Source organism: Aspergillus caelatus (assembly GCF_009193585.1).
Source record: "Aspergillus caelatus strain CBS 763.97 unplaced genomic scaffold BDV27scaffold_69, whole genome shotgun sequence".
Classification (NCBI taxonomy): domain Eukaryota; kingdom Fungi; phylum Ascomycota; class Eurotiomycetes; order Eurotiales; family Aspergillaceae; genus Aspergillus; species Aspergillus caelatus.
Window position 1 is genome coordinate 2,251 of NW_022475332.1, and position 15,894 is coordinate 18,144.

At 51.5% G+C, this 15,894-nt stretch overlaps 3 protein-coding genes across 3 annotated transcripts; 2 read left to right on the plus strand and 1 right to left on the minus strand.

Annotated features, from left to right (window-relative positions):
* Nucleotides 1–6,001: 6,001 nt before the first annotated feature.
* On the plus strand, nt 6,002–7,203 carry BDV27DRAFT_144438 (deoxyhypusine synthase; the record flags this gene model as incomplete). The annotated part of the gene is made up of 2 exons (XM_032070262.1): nt 6,002–6,223; nt 6,301–7,203. The coding sequence occupies 2 exons, from the start codon at nt 6,002–6,004 to the stop codon at nt 7,201–7,203; spliced, it is 1,125 nt and encodes a 374-aa protein (XP_031928476.1).
* Nucleotides 7,204–8,670: 1,467 nt separating this feature from the next.
* BDV27DRAFT_103580 (putative MATH and UCH domain protein) lies at nt 8,671–13,219 on the plus strand. Its single transcript, XM_032064328.1, has 4 exons — nt 8,671–9,316; nt 9,373–11,466; nt 11,519–12,269; nt 12,333–13,219. Exons 1-4 carry the CDS (start codon nt 8,926–8,928, stop codon nt 12,907–12,909), a joined length of 3,813 nt encoding a protein of 1,270 aa, XP_031928477.1. The 5' UTR covers nt 8,671–8,925; the 3' UTR covers nt 12,910–13,219.
* Nucleotide 13,220: 1 nt separating this feature from the next.
* BDV27DRAFT_103581 (rRNA (cytosine-C5-)-methyltransferase NOP2) lies at nt 13,221–15,773 on the minus strand. Its single transcript, XM_032064329.1, has one exon. The coding sequence runs from the start codon at nt 15,732–15,734 to the stop codon at nt 13,467–13,469; it is 2,268 nt and encodes a 755-aa protein (XP_031928478.1). The 5' UTR covers nt 15,735–15,773; the 3' UTR covers nt 13,221–13,466.
* Nucleotides 15,774–15,894: the final 121 nt, after the last annotated feature.

Genomic DNA, 15,894 nt, shown 5'->3' on the forward strand with positions numbered 1-15,894 from the left:
GAATCTCACGTCTCTCTTCCGGGAAATATCCAAGGCGTGGGCCGGGGGCACGTGGTGGCAAGCTCGCTTGATGGGCGCGAGCCCTGGAAAATTCATCGCTAAAAGCAGGCCCAGGAGCCATAGGGGTACTGGCTTGTGCGAGTGGTGGATACCTTGAAACATTACGCTCCTTTTCCGGCGGGGGTCGAGCATGGAGGGGTACTGTCTGCGGAGATGGCGCCGCATGCTTACTCTTCGACACAACTCGGGTCTCATCTGGCTCAGGCGCTGCAGCAGCTTCGGTATGTGGGGCAAGGGGGCGAGGCATGATGATGGATGAAGGTGTTGCCTCGTAGCGCCGTCTTGAGGCAATGTTGGGGGCAGCAGGCAAAGGACCCGTACGTTCTCCCCGAGCTTTTTTATGCTCTGCATCTGCAACGATGTCTTCAAAGTCTTTCTGGCCAGAGTCTATGCGGCGCTGGAAGTAATTTTTGACCTTTACAGTATTAGCCACATGAATAGAGCTGACATCAGAAAGGAAAAGGGGCATACCATCACAGTTGTCTTCGTCTTCATGAAGTTCGAGATGCCTTCGAAATCACGACCAAAATGTGCCAGTAGTTGAGGAAAGTCGCGCTGCTCTGGTACAGACCAGTAGCTAGTAGGTTGCAGTGACCCATACCCTACCTCTGACTGCCTGGTAGTTGTCGGAGTCTCCTGTTCCGCCGACTCGAAAACCAACACCCCTTCTTTCTGACGGCCACGTCCGGACCTCGCCCGTGGGGGCACCTCTGCCACCGGTTTCTCGGACGGCTCTCTGGCCCGCAACATCGCCGCTTCGTTCGCACCATCCATGGATGGTTCGGGCATCTCCAATTTGGGGATAGTCCCAACAGAAGGCGCGATTGGCGCCATTGTCACATTCTGGATCGGTTGCTCTGGCTGGATTGGTTGTTGCAATTGCTGTGGCTGTGGTTGTGGCTGCTGCTGTTGTAGCTGTTGTTGTTGCAGTTGTAATTGTAATTGTTGTTGTTGTTGTTGTTGTTGTAGTTGTTGCTGCTGCTGCTGAGCTACTTTGCCCCGTCGGCCTCCACGAGAACCTGCACCGGTACGGCCTCGTCGGCTAGCGGGTTTCTCTGGTTGATCGCCATCCTTGGCTCCCCGACGACCATTGCTGGTATGCTCCGTATCAGCAGAAGAGTCGCCAAAGGTGGGCGCTGCAGCACGCCGTGGTCGGCCAGTATCTGTAACGGGAGCAGGCTCCTCCTCGCCTTCATAATCCGGCTTGACAACCCCCAAATCAGCCATCAGAGCGTTGGACTTTGGTCGGGCAGACCTTCTGGCACGACCACGTCGACTCCAGCGCTTGTTGAGCTTGGCCTTATACTTGATCTCTTCTTTGGTGAGATAATAATGGATGATACATTGCCGGAAATCTCGCCCAGGCAAAGACTCGGCAATCTTACCCCATTTCTTCGGATGAGCCATGAACGCATCAGTAAAGATCTCATGTTCCTCCGGGGAGAAGTCGTTAGGTGGTGGAATAAATCCGAAGACATCCATAGCCTTATCAGGATCGATTATGTTATTCGTATCCTTATACACGCGTGCCCTTGCTTCGTCCAGCTCGAGCATATCTGGAATCACAGCTTCACGAGAAAGATCTGGTTGGGCAGTAGCCTTGTTCCCACGTCGCCGTTCAAGTTCCTCCTGGGCGGAGATTTCTGAAGCTCGGAGGGCATTCTGGAAATCAAGCTCACTGTTTCCCTTGTATCTCCTTCCTTCAGCGGTGGTAGGTGTTGCTATTGCAGTGCCTGGGGGGGACACGGGGCCTGGCGTCAGTGAATTCTTTTCTTTCGCGCGATCCAGATCATGCACTCGGAGTCGCCATTCCTTGTACAAATCTACGTAATCATGTTGTAAACCAAGGTTCTTCCTGGCAATCTCTTTCCGGCGTTTCATCATCTCTCCACGAAAGACTTCCTTGATTGACTGGTGAGCTTTGGCATTTTCTTGATAAATGTCAAGGTCGGAAAGAGGAGTTGGGGGACCGGAATTCAGGAATGGCAGGCTCTCGACAGTGATAACATCAGCTGCAGGGAGTGAATCCAGGACCAGCTTAGCTGATGATTCCTGGTCTTCGGCATCCTTATCCAGCTTGACCTCGGGAGGAATAATTACTTCCAGTTGATCTTCGGCTTCAATTTTATTAGCTGGCGGTGGTGGAGTTGGAGCCCTCTCTGGAGCCACATCATTGGCAATCGTTCCCAACAATTGAATGCGCAGAAGCAGTGCAACAATATTCGGATCTTCTAGTGGCGGAGGGGGCAATTCCGCGCGCAACGCCCGCATGTCCTTCTCGAAAGTTCGCTTTCGCTCCTCCAGGTACTCTTGCGTAAAAACAACATTTTCATCTTCGTCTTCATCGCTGGTCCGACTAAAGTCTGGTATGACAACATTGGTTTTGTCTCCAGTGGTTTTCTCTTTAGGTCCGACATCTTCTGCAGGGGGTAAGCTGGGACTAGGGACGCGGGCATTGGAAGGCTTGGAGCGTTCGGGCGATACAGGCGATGGCTCTCGCTTGGATTCTTGTTTCTCCTTCCCAGGGACGATCTCTCCAGCTTCAGGGCCCGACATGCTGTCATCGATCGACATGCGCTGTTCTCGCTTAGATTCCTCGCTGATAGATAACGCCCGCTCCTTTCCATCAATGGAATCACGCTTTGGAGTAACAATGGAATTAGGCGCAGGAGGAGGGCCCCTGTAGCCAGGGCGAACCCACTGTTTGTTACTTTTAGGTGGCCCACGGGATACGGATGGTCGCTGTTGAAGAGCACGCGGTCCCGTAGGGATACTTGACGAATGCATAAGAGGCGATGTGTGTGGACCAGGTGATGGTCCGCGATTGGCTGAAGGTGGGCCTCTTGACGAAAGCTCTGGGGAGCTGACGATAGGCCCGGACTTGTTGGCCAAAGGCGTCTCTACTTGCGGTTCTGGAGGCTCTTTGCTGGTCATAGCCGCAGGGGCAGTGGGTGGCGAAAGGTCCGGTTGCCTCGGTGCACTAGCAGGTGCCACGGAATGAGGTTTGGAGGTACGTGCCACTGGTTCATGTTTACTCGAAGTATCAAGAGTCTCATCACGTCGAATTCTTTGCTCCAGCGGTTGTTGGGGAGAAGTTCGAGAAGCTTTAGGACCCGTTGGAGGCTGTATAGGCCCGCGTGATAAAGGCTCATGATGCTCTTTCTCTACCTTTGGGGCCGATGGAAGCGTCGCACCTGCATCGGATAGCCTCTTCTCTGCAGACAAATCGGGGATGGGTGCGGTAACAGAGCCAAACGCCGGGACCTGCGGGGCCGCAGGGGGCGGCGACCGCTTGATAGGAGTGTGAAATTCTTTTGGGGGCTCTGGGCGAGGTACAGTAGGTTCAGGCCGTTCAGATCGTTCGGGGTCACGCCGAGGCTCGGCTATGGACGGTTTGCGGGTCTGTTCAACGTTAGGGTGGTCGGGAACTCGATCGGATGTTGCAGGGCCTGTATGTAGAGCCGGGGGAACAGCCGGTGCTGCTGAAATGCTGGGAATACGATTTTCATTTCGACTCGGAGGGCGATCTCTCTTCCAAAGATCGGCTGGTCGGTCTCGATCTTCGCGTTCCATACGTCGATCAAGTTCATCGCGACGTTCAAATCTTTCACGGCGATCCAGCTCCCTGTCTCTTTCGCGGTCACGGCGATCAATCTCTCGGTCGCGGTCCATTATACGCTCTCTCTCACGGTCGCGATCGCGATCTCGGTCTCGTTCGCGGTCTCGATCACGTTCGCGGTCGCGTTCCCTATCTCGGTCCATAATACGATCCCTTTCTCGATCACGGTCCCATCGGCCATCTCGTGAACGGCTTCGACGTCGAAAGGAGTCACGATCGTCCAGATAAGGGATGCGGCCGCGCCCACGTCCAACATCCCAATCCCCTCGCCCACGACCACGCATAGGCCCACCGCGAGGGTGATGACCGGGTCCTGAGGACGGGATGTCTGCAGTAGTCGATGATACTGAAAGGAGGCTGTCTCTGGAACCGCGTCGCATCCGCACCAGATCCGGATCTCTCCCAATAGGTTCTCTCATGTCGCGAAAGTCGCGAGGAGGCGGCGGGGAACGAGAGCGACCGCGACCAAAGCCGATCCGCGAATCTCTGGGGTCAAAGTCCCGGTCGCGACGAACCCAATCGCGGTCAAGATCACGGCGGAACGGAGGAGGTCCATCACGAACATCTCGAAAATCACGATCGCGGTCTCTGTCCCTATCTCGAAGATCCCGATCCCGATCCCGAAAATCCCCACGGCCCGGATAACCTCGACCTCGACCACCAAAGGGAGCTCCCCGAGGAGGATCGATTAACGCCTTTGGACCCCGGGGCGGCTCTCGGCCCAGCGGGGGCAGATTCGCATCATCAGAACCTCGAGGGCCGGCAGGTGGTCGACGGTCACCGAAGCGCTGCGGAGATCTGTCGCGGGAATTAAACCCAGATAATGGGGGGTATCGTGAAGACATCACCAGGTCATGCTAGAAAATGTAATATCGAACAACCCGGCAGATAGCCTGCTACAGGTTAGTTAACTGAAGGAATTAGAAAACAAAATCGAAAAATGCAGTAAGAATCCAGGTTCGAGACTGAGGGACCCAGGACAGAGCGCGAGGCAACAGGTGTGGAGAACACGTGATCTTTAAAAGCGTGGAAGCACGGGCCAGAATAAAGTATTATCTAATCGATCTAACCAAATCCAGGCAAGACCCAGAAGTCGAGGAACTCGAAATTTGATTGATGATTGACTGGTTCTTGCTTTAGCGGCAGCCACTTGGCGTGGCTTGTTTCAAATGTGACGGAGGACGTGTGAGGGCGTGTGGATCAACAGACAAAGAGGGGAGATGAACGAGGAGACGCAGTGAATATCCAAATTTTTGCCTGAAAACTGGAATCGTTGGATTGGATGCGTAAAAATGCCCGTGGTACTGCGGTCCACAATTGAATGATCGCTGCCGCGTGACTTTTTACGTGCACATATGATTGATCTCGATCCCAAAATTCGAGAAATCAACGGGGAGAAGAAAAAAGATTCAAAGGGGAAAAAACTAAAAACAAAAAAGAAAAAAGAATTCCCCGCCACAACAGTACGCACCTCTTGACAAAATGCAGCGAGTCAAGCAGCCAACTGTACGATAGCTGCAAGGAGGGTATAGTCGGACAACAGGCCTAGATAACTGTTGGAAGTTGGAGCTAATTAACCAGGATAATCAAAATTCGGCCAAAATAGCTGGGAATAATAGCCGACGATTAGATCACGGACCGGCCTGAAAGTGAGGACAAGCTATACCACCAGTTATGAAGATTGAGGGAGTGAATGAAAAGAAAGACAATATTAACAGAAATGGATCGGGGGAGGAGAATGTGGACAATGATGAAGAAAAAGAGAGGAGGAGAAAAGAAACGGGGCCAGAGGTGGATGAACGGATGGATGGATTAGCAGATGGGGTGGAGAGCCGTCTGCCGCCGACTGTATGGTTGGGTTTAATTTTAGTTGGTCAGGGATTCTTCTTAAGGGGAACTCAAAAATAACTGCCCACTACTGGCCTTACAGTGACCGTGACCCTGGATTCATATCGTGCCTGAGGCCACAGGGCCTCGTCGCCCTTTGACCTAAGTTCATGTCGTTGATGCCTTAGGCATTTAATAGAGCACTGCTGCACGGACGGACCGAAGACTAACCAAACCCGGTTAGTTGTCGACTGGCTACCCCGATTCTCTTGTCACACCTGAGGCATTCCTCAAGTGGTTTTTTCTGACCGGCCAATCACCCCACCATATTGTTACAGCAGAAAAAGCCACAAAAAACCTACGAAAAGAAAACCTAATCCTGTTCGGATCTTGTATAAAACACTCACTTGTTTTAGAATCCAACCAAGAGCTTTATCGCCTCGACTTGTTTTCATTTCCTTTTCTTCAATCTCTTCCCTTTTCTTTTTCAAGACAATGACCTCTAATCCAGCGGAGGCTGCCCCTCCCACCTCTGCTACTAATGCCGTCCTAGTTGCTTCGGAGCCCGTTCCTGAGGGGACTCATCAGGTTCAGGGTGTGGACTTTGAGCAGTTTCAAGGTCGCGATATTACCGTCGCCGAGATGGTGGATAATATGAAATACATGGGCTTCCAAGGTACCGCAGTCGCCGAGGCTACACGCATTATGAACGATATGGTAGGGCAAACCCCTCTACTATTGTTTTTTTCACGATCCGCTATTGGCATCCTTGCTGATATTAGATACCTATATAGCGAGCCTACCGTCATCCGGAATCGGGAGAGAAGACGACCATCTTTCTTGGATACACTTCAAATCTAATCTCATCGGGCCTCCGGGACACCATTCGCTACCTCGTTCGCCATCGTCACGTTTCTGCAATTGTCACCACGGCTGGCGGAGTGGAGGAGGATTTGATCAAGTGTTTGGCCCCTACGTACATGGGGTCCTTTACGGCTCCTGGAGCTGGGCTTCGTGCGAAAGGATTAAACCGCATTGGCAATCTACTCGTCCCGAATAGCAATTACTGTGCCTTTGAGGATTGGTTGATCCCAATTTTGGATAAAATGTTGGAGGAGCAAGAGGCTGCCAAAAAGAAGGCTCAGCAGACGGGTGATGAGGAAGATGAGCTCCACTGGACGCCCAGCCGCATCATTGAACGGTTGGGCCGCGAGATCAACCATGAGGACTCCGTGCTTTACTGGGCCGCGCGCAACAACATCCCCATCTTTTGCCCCGCTCTCACCGATGGCTCCCTGGGAGACATGCTGTATTTCCACACTTTCCGATCCTCTCCACAACGACTGCGGGTGGATATCGTGGATGATGTGCGTCGCATTAACACGATGGCTGTCCGGGCCGCCCGCGCAGGGATAATTATCCTCGGCGGTGGAGTGGTAAAGCACCATATTGCCAACGCGTGCCTCATGCGGAATGGGGCAGAGCATGCGGTCTATGTAAATACGGCCCAGGAGTTCGATGGAAGCGATGCTGGAGCTCGTCCAGACGAGGCTGTCAGCTGGGGAAAGATCAAGGCGGACGCCAAGGCAGTCAAGGTGTACGCGGAGGCCACCGTAGTCTTCCCAATGATGGTTGCAGCCTCATTTGCCCGGGCCGACCAATCTCCTGCAAATTCAGCTGACCAGGCCCAGAACTAAGGAAAGAGTCGTTTTTGTTTTTTTTTACGGTGGCTGGGAGGGTAAGCTACAAACACAGGACCGTGCGATGATTAGACGAGTATCACGCCAGAAGCCCGCTCGGAGACGGATTCTCGATCCTCTAACTCTATACAGTGTCTAGAGGTGTGTTGAGAAGTCCCTTGCGGGTACACTGCCTGCTTCTCGAATCAGACACTCCATTCGGGCTCCAGAAGTGGCGGGAACACAACCCCACTAGATGTGTCTTGTCGGTAGTATCGGAAGAAGTAAGATATTCTAGAAGGGAGGCGAACCGGATGATAAGCTCCGAAGACAGAATCAATCCGCCAGGGAACCGAGGAAGGGGGTGGGGGGAAGTAATGGAAAGAAAAGTAAACTTTTACTTTTCTGATTTTAAGCCTGGTTCCTACCACGAGTGAGAAAGTTCCATGTCCCGCGACTCCGGGGCGGGACAGGCACTAAGGCCATTAATTTGTCTTGCAGAGGCAAAGTGCCTGAGGCGGAAAGAATGGATCGCGAATCAGAAGGGAAGTGAGTTGTGGAACCAATGGAGCGCGTTCCACAGGTCGATCATTCCTGACCCGTGACAGTTGATTAGGTGGACAACTAAGGTTCCAAAGAAAAACGGACACCCCGAGTTAATTCCTTTAGTTCTGGTATGGGATCTTGCCACAGCGGAAAAGGGGGACGGATACTAGTCGAATAGTATTGCCTACTGTGTAGAGCTTCACAAGGAAATGAGAGAAATTGAACATCCATCAGATAAAACGGAAATGATCCGACCGACCTTCGAACTTTTGACTGGTAGATCGTAGGGTGCTTACTCTGCCTGTACAAACCGAAGATCAAATAGAATCGGGAGAAATCAGATCTCCACCCCATCGGGAACATGAAGGGGGTCGAGGTGGCAATCACAGACTGGAGCGTCTTGTACTTACTAAGTCAAACAGAATGAATTGTTCCCCAACAAGAAGCAACTGAATAAATTCGCCCATGAATCCATTGGACCGGCGGTGAGTGCAGGTGATTTGGCTCTCGGCTGCATTGCCGCCTCATCTTTGTCTTTGGTTCCTAATTCCCCCCTCTCATTTTTCTGCCTCGTCCTCATCCATTTTCTCTCTCTTTGCTTTTTTTTTCCCCTTCTTTCTCTCTTGATCTCTATGACCTTTCCTCGCTTTCTTTCTTTTCTGCCCGTCTTTGCCCGGTGGTGAACATCCTTCTTATTAACACTCCTTCAGCAATCCATTGCTGTCATTTCCTTCCTGGGCTTAGACTCCCCCGTACTACTGATAAGCCACCCTTATCGGGGGAATTCTAGACTCTCGCTTTCTGCTTCGTCCTTTGCTCTGCCAGTTCTCCTTGTACTCCTATTTTTGTTGAACCGCTAAATCTCTTCTTCTTTACGGACTCTGACGTCCTAAGGTAGAAGAGACGAAAGGAGTATCACTTTGCGAAGCCGTTTTGTCTGAATGTTTGGCTCTTTGAGTTTAGCTTGCACCTATTAACACTTATTATCTCCCGTCTCTTACTATTATTACTCAACGTTAACCAGCCCTTGTGTTTTTGAGTCATCCTCCTCCTGTGCCCCTCGTATACTGCCCTTTTTTCTATTATTTATCTTTTATCTCCTTTTGTGACTCTTATATATCCTGAGATCATCTTTGTTAATTCCCTACGAGCACTTTTAAAAGCTCAATAGGGTGTTACCACTCTACATTCACAATGGACACCACGAACGAGACAACATTCACAGTTGAGCAACATCCTCCTGTCACGCCAGATATTGAACCACCTTCAACAACAGACACAGGTTCAACGACAGTTGCTCTGGACGCGCCGATCAGCGACGCTCCAGAGTCTTCGATAGACCAATTGAACAACACCATAGAATCTCCCCTCCTGGTGCCAGAACACAATACTTCATCTCAAGATATCAGTGCTGAGGAGCACGCGCCTCCCATCCGGTCTGACACCTCTGCTCCTCCACGACCCCCACCTCCGGAGGTCGAACATGCTTATTGGGCGGAGATGGAGGAGGACACCTCGGTCCCGGACGAGGCTGAAATGAAGGAAATCGAGTCTGCCGCTGATGGGGACTATAGTGCGTATGAATGTGAGTCCCATAGAATCACAGTCGGTAACATTGGAAAACATCACTAACAATAGTAGATCCTTACTGGGAGAAGAACTTTCACCCGGATCTAGACGATCCCGAGTATCGTCCCATTGAAAAGGCTCGCCTTACCTGGAAAATCAATGGTGTTAGAGGCACAAAAGATCATCCAAATCGTGCCAAGGTCATGCGCTCTCCAGCCGCCTACATCGGCGGCTATTGGTGGTCCATTAAGTTTTTTCCCCGCGGGAACAATGTTGGTTCCCTGAGCATCTATATTGAATGCTCGCCCACTATGCCCCCTCCTGACAAGACTCTACCCGATACCGAGTTCAAAGTGCTCCGGGGTCCAGCTGATGGGGATATTAATGATCGTGCTCCCGACCTAAACCTCAAGTTTGCCCACACAGATGACCCCGCAGCTTGGCTGGAGAACTACAAGTCACAGTACCCACCGGCTGCTAACGAAGAGAAGACAACGTCCAACACTTGGAGAGTTTCGGCGCAGATCGGTGTCATCTTATATAACCCAGATGAACCACGGACAGGATGGATGCAGTCATCTTGCCATCAATTCAATCCACACAATCTTGACTGGGGCTGGACTAGTTTCCATGGTCCGTGGGACCAGATCCACCGCCGGCAGCGGGGCCAGCGTCAGGCACTACTCCGCAATGATACCTTGGCGTTCGATGCCTATATCCGTATCATTGACGATCCTACTCGCTCATTGTGGTGGCATGCCAGTGATTCGGAACCTACATGGGATAGTCTAGGGCTCACTGGTTACCGCCCACTCGGAGATTCCGTTATCAATCACAGTGCCGAGGTCGCGGGGCTAGCCACATGGTTACATATTGCACCTTTCTGCAAGATCATTCAAAACGCCAATATCGTGGAACATCACTCCAACTGTGACGTCAAACCTAAGCCGCTCTGCGATGCACTGCAGAGGTTCCTCTGGCAGTTACGCTCCCGTAAAAATTCTCTCCAGTATGTGGACACTGACACTATTACATCTACACTGCGCAATATGCACGAGTACTCCGGAGATGTATGTGAGTTCTGGGAACGCTTGCGACGCACTCTCGAGTTGGAACTTGCAGGTACGAGTGCGGTTAAAGAATTGGCTGCGCTGTTCGACAGCCCAACTCCTGATCTGCTTCTCCAGGAGGCTCAAGGATCGGATGTAGTCAACACTATCCCAAAGGATTACAATTCCCGTATCTGTGTGCCTGCCGACCAGGTAAAGACAATGCGTGAAGCCCTCAGCAATTATCTGGGTTCCAAACCAGGCCGGTGGGCATTGCCGCCTATACTCCATGTGGAGCTAAGTCGCCAGAGGCTCGATAAAGCAGCTCGGCAATGGCGGTTAATCTACAATCGGGTGGACCTAGACGAAGACTTAGACCTCTCGCCATGGCTACTAGATGGTCAGCGCGGGAAGTATGTCCTTTACGGTTACATCGTCCATCGAGGTCGACGCACTTCGGGTAAATTCTTCAGCATTCTTCGCCCCGGTGGTCCTGGAACCAAGTGGCTGGCGTTTGATGACGGAAGCGACAACCGTGTCGAGTGTTTAACACGTAAAACAGCCTTGGGTCCTCATCTAGGTCTAGACGCAAGTCAGAAGGTCGACCACAAAACTGGCCACGATGTCGCCATTGCAGTGACGTATATCCGCAGTGACTTGGTGTCACAGTACCTACCGGGCCCTCAAGGGCCATGGGATGCGCCTCCAGCCATGAAAGAATATTACGAGCGTGGAATTCATCCATACGTAGAATCGCCTCATGGAAAGGCAACGGAGGATATTCAGGTCGAAGTCTACGCTGCTCCGCAGTATGATAAGCTGGACAGCTTGTTCGACACATACGATCTGATGTCGCAGGCGAAGGCAGCCAACAAAGTCATGTACCTAACAGTGCCTCGGTCAACGAACCTCATCGAGCTGCGCAAGAAGATCGCTTTATGGGCTTCTGCAGGCGCCCAAGATCAGACAGGTCCAGAGCATGTTCGCCTCTGGCAGATTGGGCATACTCGCGACCGGTTCGGTCCTACACTCGCATTTTCTCGTGTATCAGACCTAAGAACCACGTTGAATCTTCCCGTGAAGACAGCTCGTTTCTGGATACAAGTGGTCTCAGATGGTGAGTATCATGTACACCCTCTTAGACAAAGATGATACTAATCTTGTGATAGTGGACGCGAAGTATTTTGCCATGGCAGATCCACGGGAAGTGGAAGTCCTACAGAACAAGCCTGAAGAGGCTGTTTTCGAACGTGAAGACTCCGATTCCTCTGATGATCAGCAATCTGTTACTGAGGTTGAAGCTGGACGGGCGGGACCATCTGGCACCGCGCCTCGCGTGGAGGACACTGTGCAAGTTGTGACTGCAGAAACCTCTTCTGAACACCCTAATAATAGTGTTACCGAGAGCTCGGGTGAAGGTGCTGCAGCATCACTGGAGACAAGTCATCCCGAAAATGACACCCCTAATGGGGCTGAAAATGATGCTGTCATTGCCGCAATTATCGCTGGGGATATCCAACAGATGGAAACGGAGCAATCAACTGACAATTCGCAAACCAACGATGTCACGAGCGTACCCCAAGCTATTGAAATCAGAGAGTCTTCTACAACTGGTGATGTTTCTACTCCTCCAATGGAGCTAGAGCCCGCTTCACCGGTGGACCATGTGTATTATTTCATCCAAGTTTTCGATGTGGAGGCGCAGGCTTTGCGGACTGTCGGGTCATTTTTCTCTCAGAAGGAAGAGACTATCAAGGCTGCAGTGCGGAAGCACTTGCAATGGCCCGTGACCAAGGATTTCCAGGTCTGGCAGCGCGTGGATGGCACTACGGTGACAACTATGTCCTCTGCCGAGACCTTTGAGGTGTTCGTGCCCGATGGCACTTGCTTCATTGTCGGAGACAAGCTGAACAAGGACAAGTAAGTCAAGACTTTCCCATTTTATGTCATACCCAACAATGTACTAATCTAGCCACGCCTTAGACGTTTGAAGCTCAACCAGCAAGGTTTACTTGCCAACCCTGATCAGCTGGTGCGGTATCTGTGGGCTAAATCCCGCAACCACCCCACCAAGGCATTCACCGGGTTCAAGACTATCGAAGCGTCATTCACCAATGAATTTTTTAGCGGTGAATTGAGCAAAGGATACTACCATGGTAAAGGAAAGCACGTCTCTGATTCAGCCGCTACCTACGATGGGGATTTCGTCCTCGGAAAGCGTCACGGCAAGGGATTCATGGAGTATCCCATTGGCGATACATATGACGGCGATTGGTTCGAGAACCAGTGCCATGGCCAGGGCACCTTCGTCGAGAAGAAGACAGGCAACAAGTATGTGGGCGGTTACAAAGATGGTAAGCGTCACGGAAAAGGTATCAGCTACTGGGAAGTAGCCGACGAAGAAATGGATCTGTGTCAGATCTGTTACTGCGAAGAGCAAGATGCCCTGTTTTATGACTGCGGCCACGTCTGTGCCTGTGTCACCTGCGCACGCCAGGTGGAGATCTGTCCGATCTGTCGGAAGAACATTATCAGCGTCGTCAAGATCTACAAGACGTAGCGGGACCTTGTCGATGAATATAATTATATCGTTTCCTTTTTGTTGCATTGGAGAATAAGGCATACCCGGGGGGTTCATGGATGTGTTCCGCATTTATATCTATATCCACTATCATTTTTGGTTCATTCTTTCAATTTTTGCGAAGTCAATATACGAGATACACGAGATTTTAGACCAGACATTTTTGATTGTACCGCTTGACTCTTGTTGCTACAAGCTTCCCAAATCCAGAATGTGCATAGACTTTAAGCCAGTGCCAATTGATATACGCATGTCAATTAGTGCTCACTACACAAAATATCCCGAAGAAAATCACATGGATATGTCATGGTATCTATTGAACTCACCACCTATCTAGTATAATAATAAAACGCATATCATATAGAGTCAACATTCAAAGCACACATGCGCCACCCACACCAACAATGAGAGAAAGCAGAAATGAAAAACAGATGCTTTTATATTTCATTCATTCAACAAGCCATCTTGACACAAATCCAGGGATCAGAAGAAGAAATATACACAGGTATTAAATAGTAAATGAAGACGCATCATAACTACTTGGTCGACTTCTTAGCCTTCTTCTTGTCCGTCGTAGAGGCTTGAGATTTGGATTTCTTCTTTTCAGGGGTAGAGCCTTCGGATTTCTTCTCCGGGGTGGTAGACTCTTGGCTCTTGGGCTTGGTGTTCTTCTGTGCTTTCTTTGCTTTCTCGGGAGTGGTGGTGGTAGTAGTCTTCTTCTTCTCCGGTCCCGGTGCAGAGGAGTCGGAGTCCTTGGATACGTCTGTGGATTCGGGCTCGGACTTCGACTTCTTGCTAGGCTTATTGAGGACGGCCTTGGGGTTGATACCCTTTCTGCGGAGACGGTTGCGCTCGGCGCGGGCGATGCGATCAGCGTCATCGTTTTCCTCGAAGGGGCCGAAAGAGCCACCCTCGGTTTCCATGACGTTGCCGTCATCATCAGTGATGGGGGTCTTGTCAATGACGTCTTCGTCGTCGGACTTAGGGGTAGCGCGAGCCTCAGAGGACTTGGGCTCGGAGGCGGTTTCACCCTCGGGCTTCTTGTCCGTGGGGCTGGGTCCGGTCTTCTTCAACTTGCAGACGTAGAAACCGTCGACGTTCTCGCGGTGAGGGAAGTAGCGACGGGTCATGGTCATCTTAGCATCGAAGTGCTTGCCCATGTATTCCTTGAAACCGGGGCTACCGAAGTCACCCAGACCGGTGTCGACGATCTTCACGTTGGGGCGCTTGCGCAGGATATACTGAACGACGGCCTCGTTCTCCTCGACTGTTACACTACAGGTAGAGTAGACGATGTAACCACCTGTTTTAGAAGAGTGGTCGACGGAGTCGATGGCGGCGAGAAGCAGCTGGCGCTGCATGTGGGGAATGGCGAGGAAGTCGCGTTCGGTCTTGGAGGTCTTGACGGCAGGGTCCTTGGAGATAACGCCGGTACCGGTACAGGGAGCATCGAGCAAGACACGATCGAAACCACCCATGGCCTTGGGGAAGGCTGTACGGGCATCGAGGTGGGTCACGACGGTGTTCTTGCAGCCGAGACGGTGAATGTTACCGATCAAACCCTTGGCACGGGGCTTGCTGGCATCGTTGGCGATCACACAACCTGTGTTGCGCATCAATGCGGAGATATATGTAGTCTTACCACCGGGGGCAGAGGCCATATCGAGGATTCGCTCGTTAGGCTGAGGCGCCAATGCCATGACGGGGAGGAAGGAGGATGCAGCTTGCAAAATGTAGTGACCAGCGAGGTACTCTGGAGTGGCACCAAGAGGGACGGCAGACTCGAATACTTGAAGACCAACCTTGGACCACTTGCCAACGGGCTCGAGCACAACACCACGGTTGATGAGCGCTTGGGCCAGAGAACGACGGTTGGTGCGCAGTGTGTTGGTACGGATGACGACAGGACGCGGGGTTTCGTTGGCTTCGAAAAAGGCGAAAGCCTCCATAGGTGTGAAAAGGTTGAACAGCTTCTCTGCAAGGAAGGGGGTATATCCGTAGTAAGTGCAGATGTCGTCCAAAAGAAGCGATACGTAATCGGTACGGGACTTTCCGGGCTGTCCGAGTGTCTTCAAATCACCAAGAATACGAATGGTGTCTGTGATTCTTGTACGGAGCAGCTGCAGGTCAGGAGCTAGGCCTGGACGAGATCCTTCACCGTCCGCAAACACGTCTGGACGGTCTCCAGCGATGTTTGTCTGCATGGCGGATTCCTGCAATTCGCGCTCTGCCTCTTCCTCTTCAGCTTCCTTCTCCAAATCCAATTTCCGGGACAATCCCTCAATGTTGGCTGCCGTCAACTTCTCTTCCGCGTCAGAAAGATCTTCGTCATCGGAGAACATCGCTTGGCGTGGATGGTCTTCTTCGTCCGAGTCCATAATCGAGTCATCATCATTTTCTGAATCGTCCTCATCCTGGCTATCCATTGAGCCATCGCTAACACCATCGAGATCACCGAATTCATCATCCAGCATTTCCTCATTGTCAAGATCCGACATCTCCTCATCTTCCTCCTCATCGCTCGAGTCCATGAACGTGGGCTTCTTCTGTTCCGCAGCCTTCTTCTTGCCCTTAGTCTCCGGCACAGCAACCTCCTTCTTGCTCTTGCCATTAACAGCCGCATTGACCTTCTTCTTCGGCGCTTCCTTCAAAGGCTCCTCTTCAACTTCGGCTCTTCTCCGCTTCTTGCCCGCTTCCGCCTTTGATACAGTCTCACCAGCCTTGCGCTTCTTAAGCATAGTAATCTTAGACTCATCGAGCGGGGCCGGAGGGCCCTGCTTCTTCATACGACGACCCCTACCCATTGCGACAAGTGGTGTATTGTGGGTGAATAAACAAGAAAAAAGAGGGTATAGCACTGTATGTTCTCCAAAAGAATCTAAACTTTTTTTTACCTTTCACTTTTTTTTTCTCCGGGCGGTCAATATCGGCAGATAAGTTTCCTGGCAGGCGGTGTAAGCGGGA

Coding starts and splice junctions, on each gene's coding strand:
- BDV27DRAFT_103580 (XM_032064328.1), top strand. CDS start 8,926: ATGGACACCACGAACGAGACAACATTCACAGTTGAGCAACATCCTCCT. Junction 11,467..11,518: donor GATACAAGTGGTCTCAGATG/GTGAGTATCATG, acceptor ATCTTGTGATAG/TGGACGCGAAGTATTTTGCC. Junction 12,270..12,332: donor GACAAGCTGAACAAGGACAA/GTAAGTCAAGAC, acceptor GCCACGCCTTAG/ACGTTTGAAGCTCAACCAGC.
- BDV27DRAFT_103581 (XM_032064329.1), bottom strand. CDS start 15,734: ATGGGTAGGGGTCGTCGTATGAAGAAGCAGGGCCCTCCGGCCCCGCTC.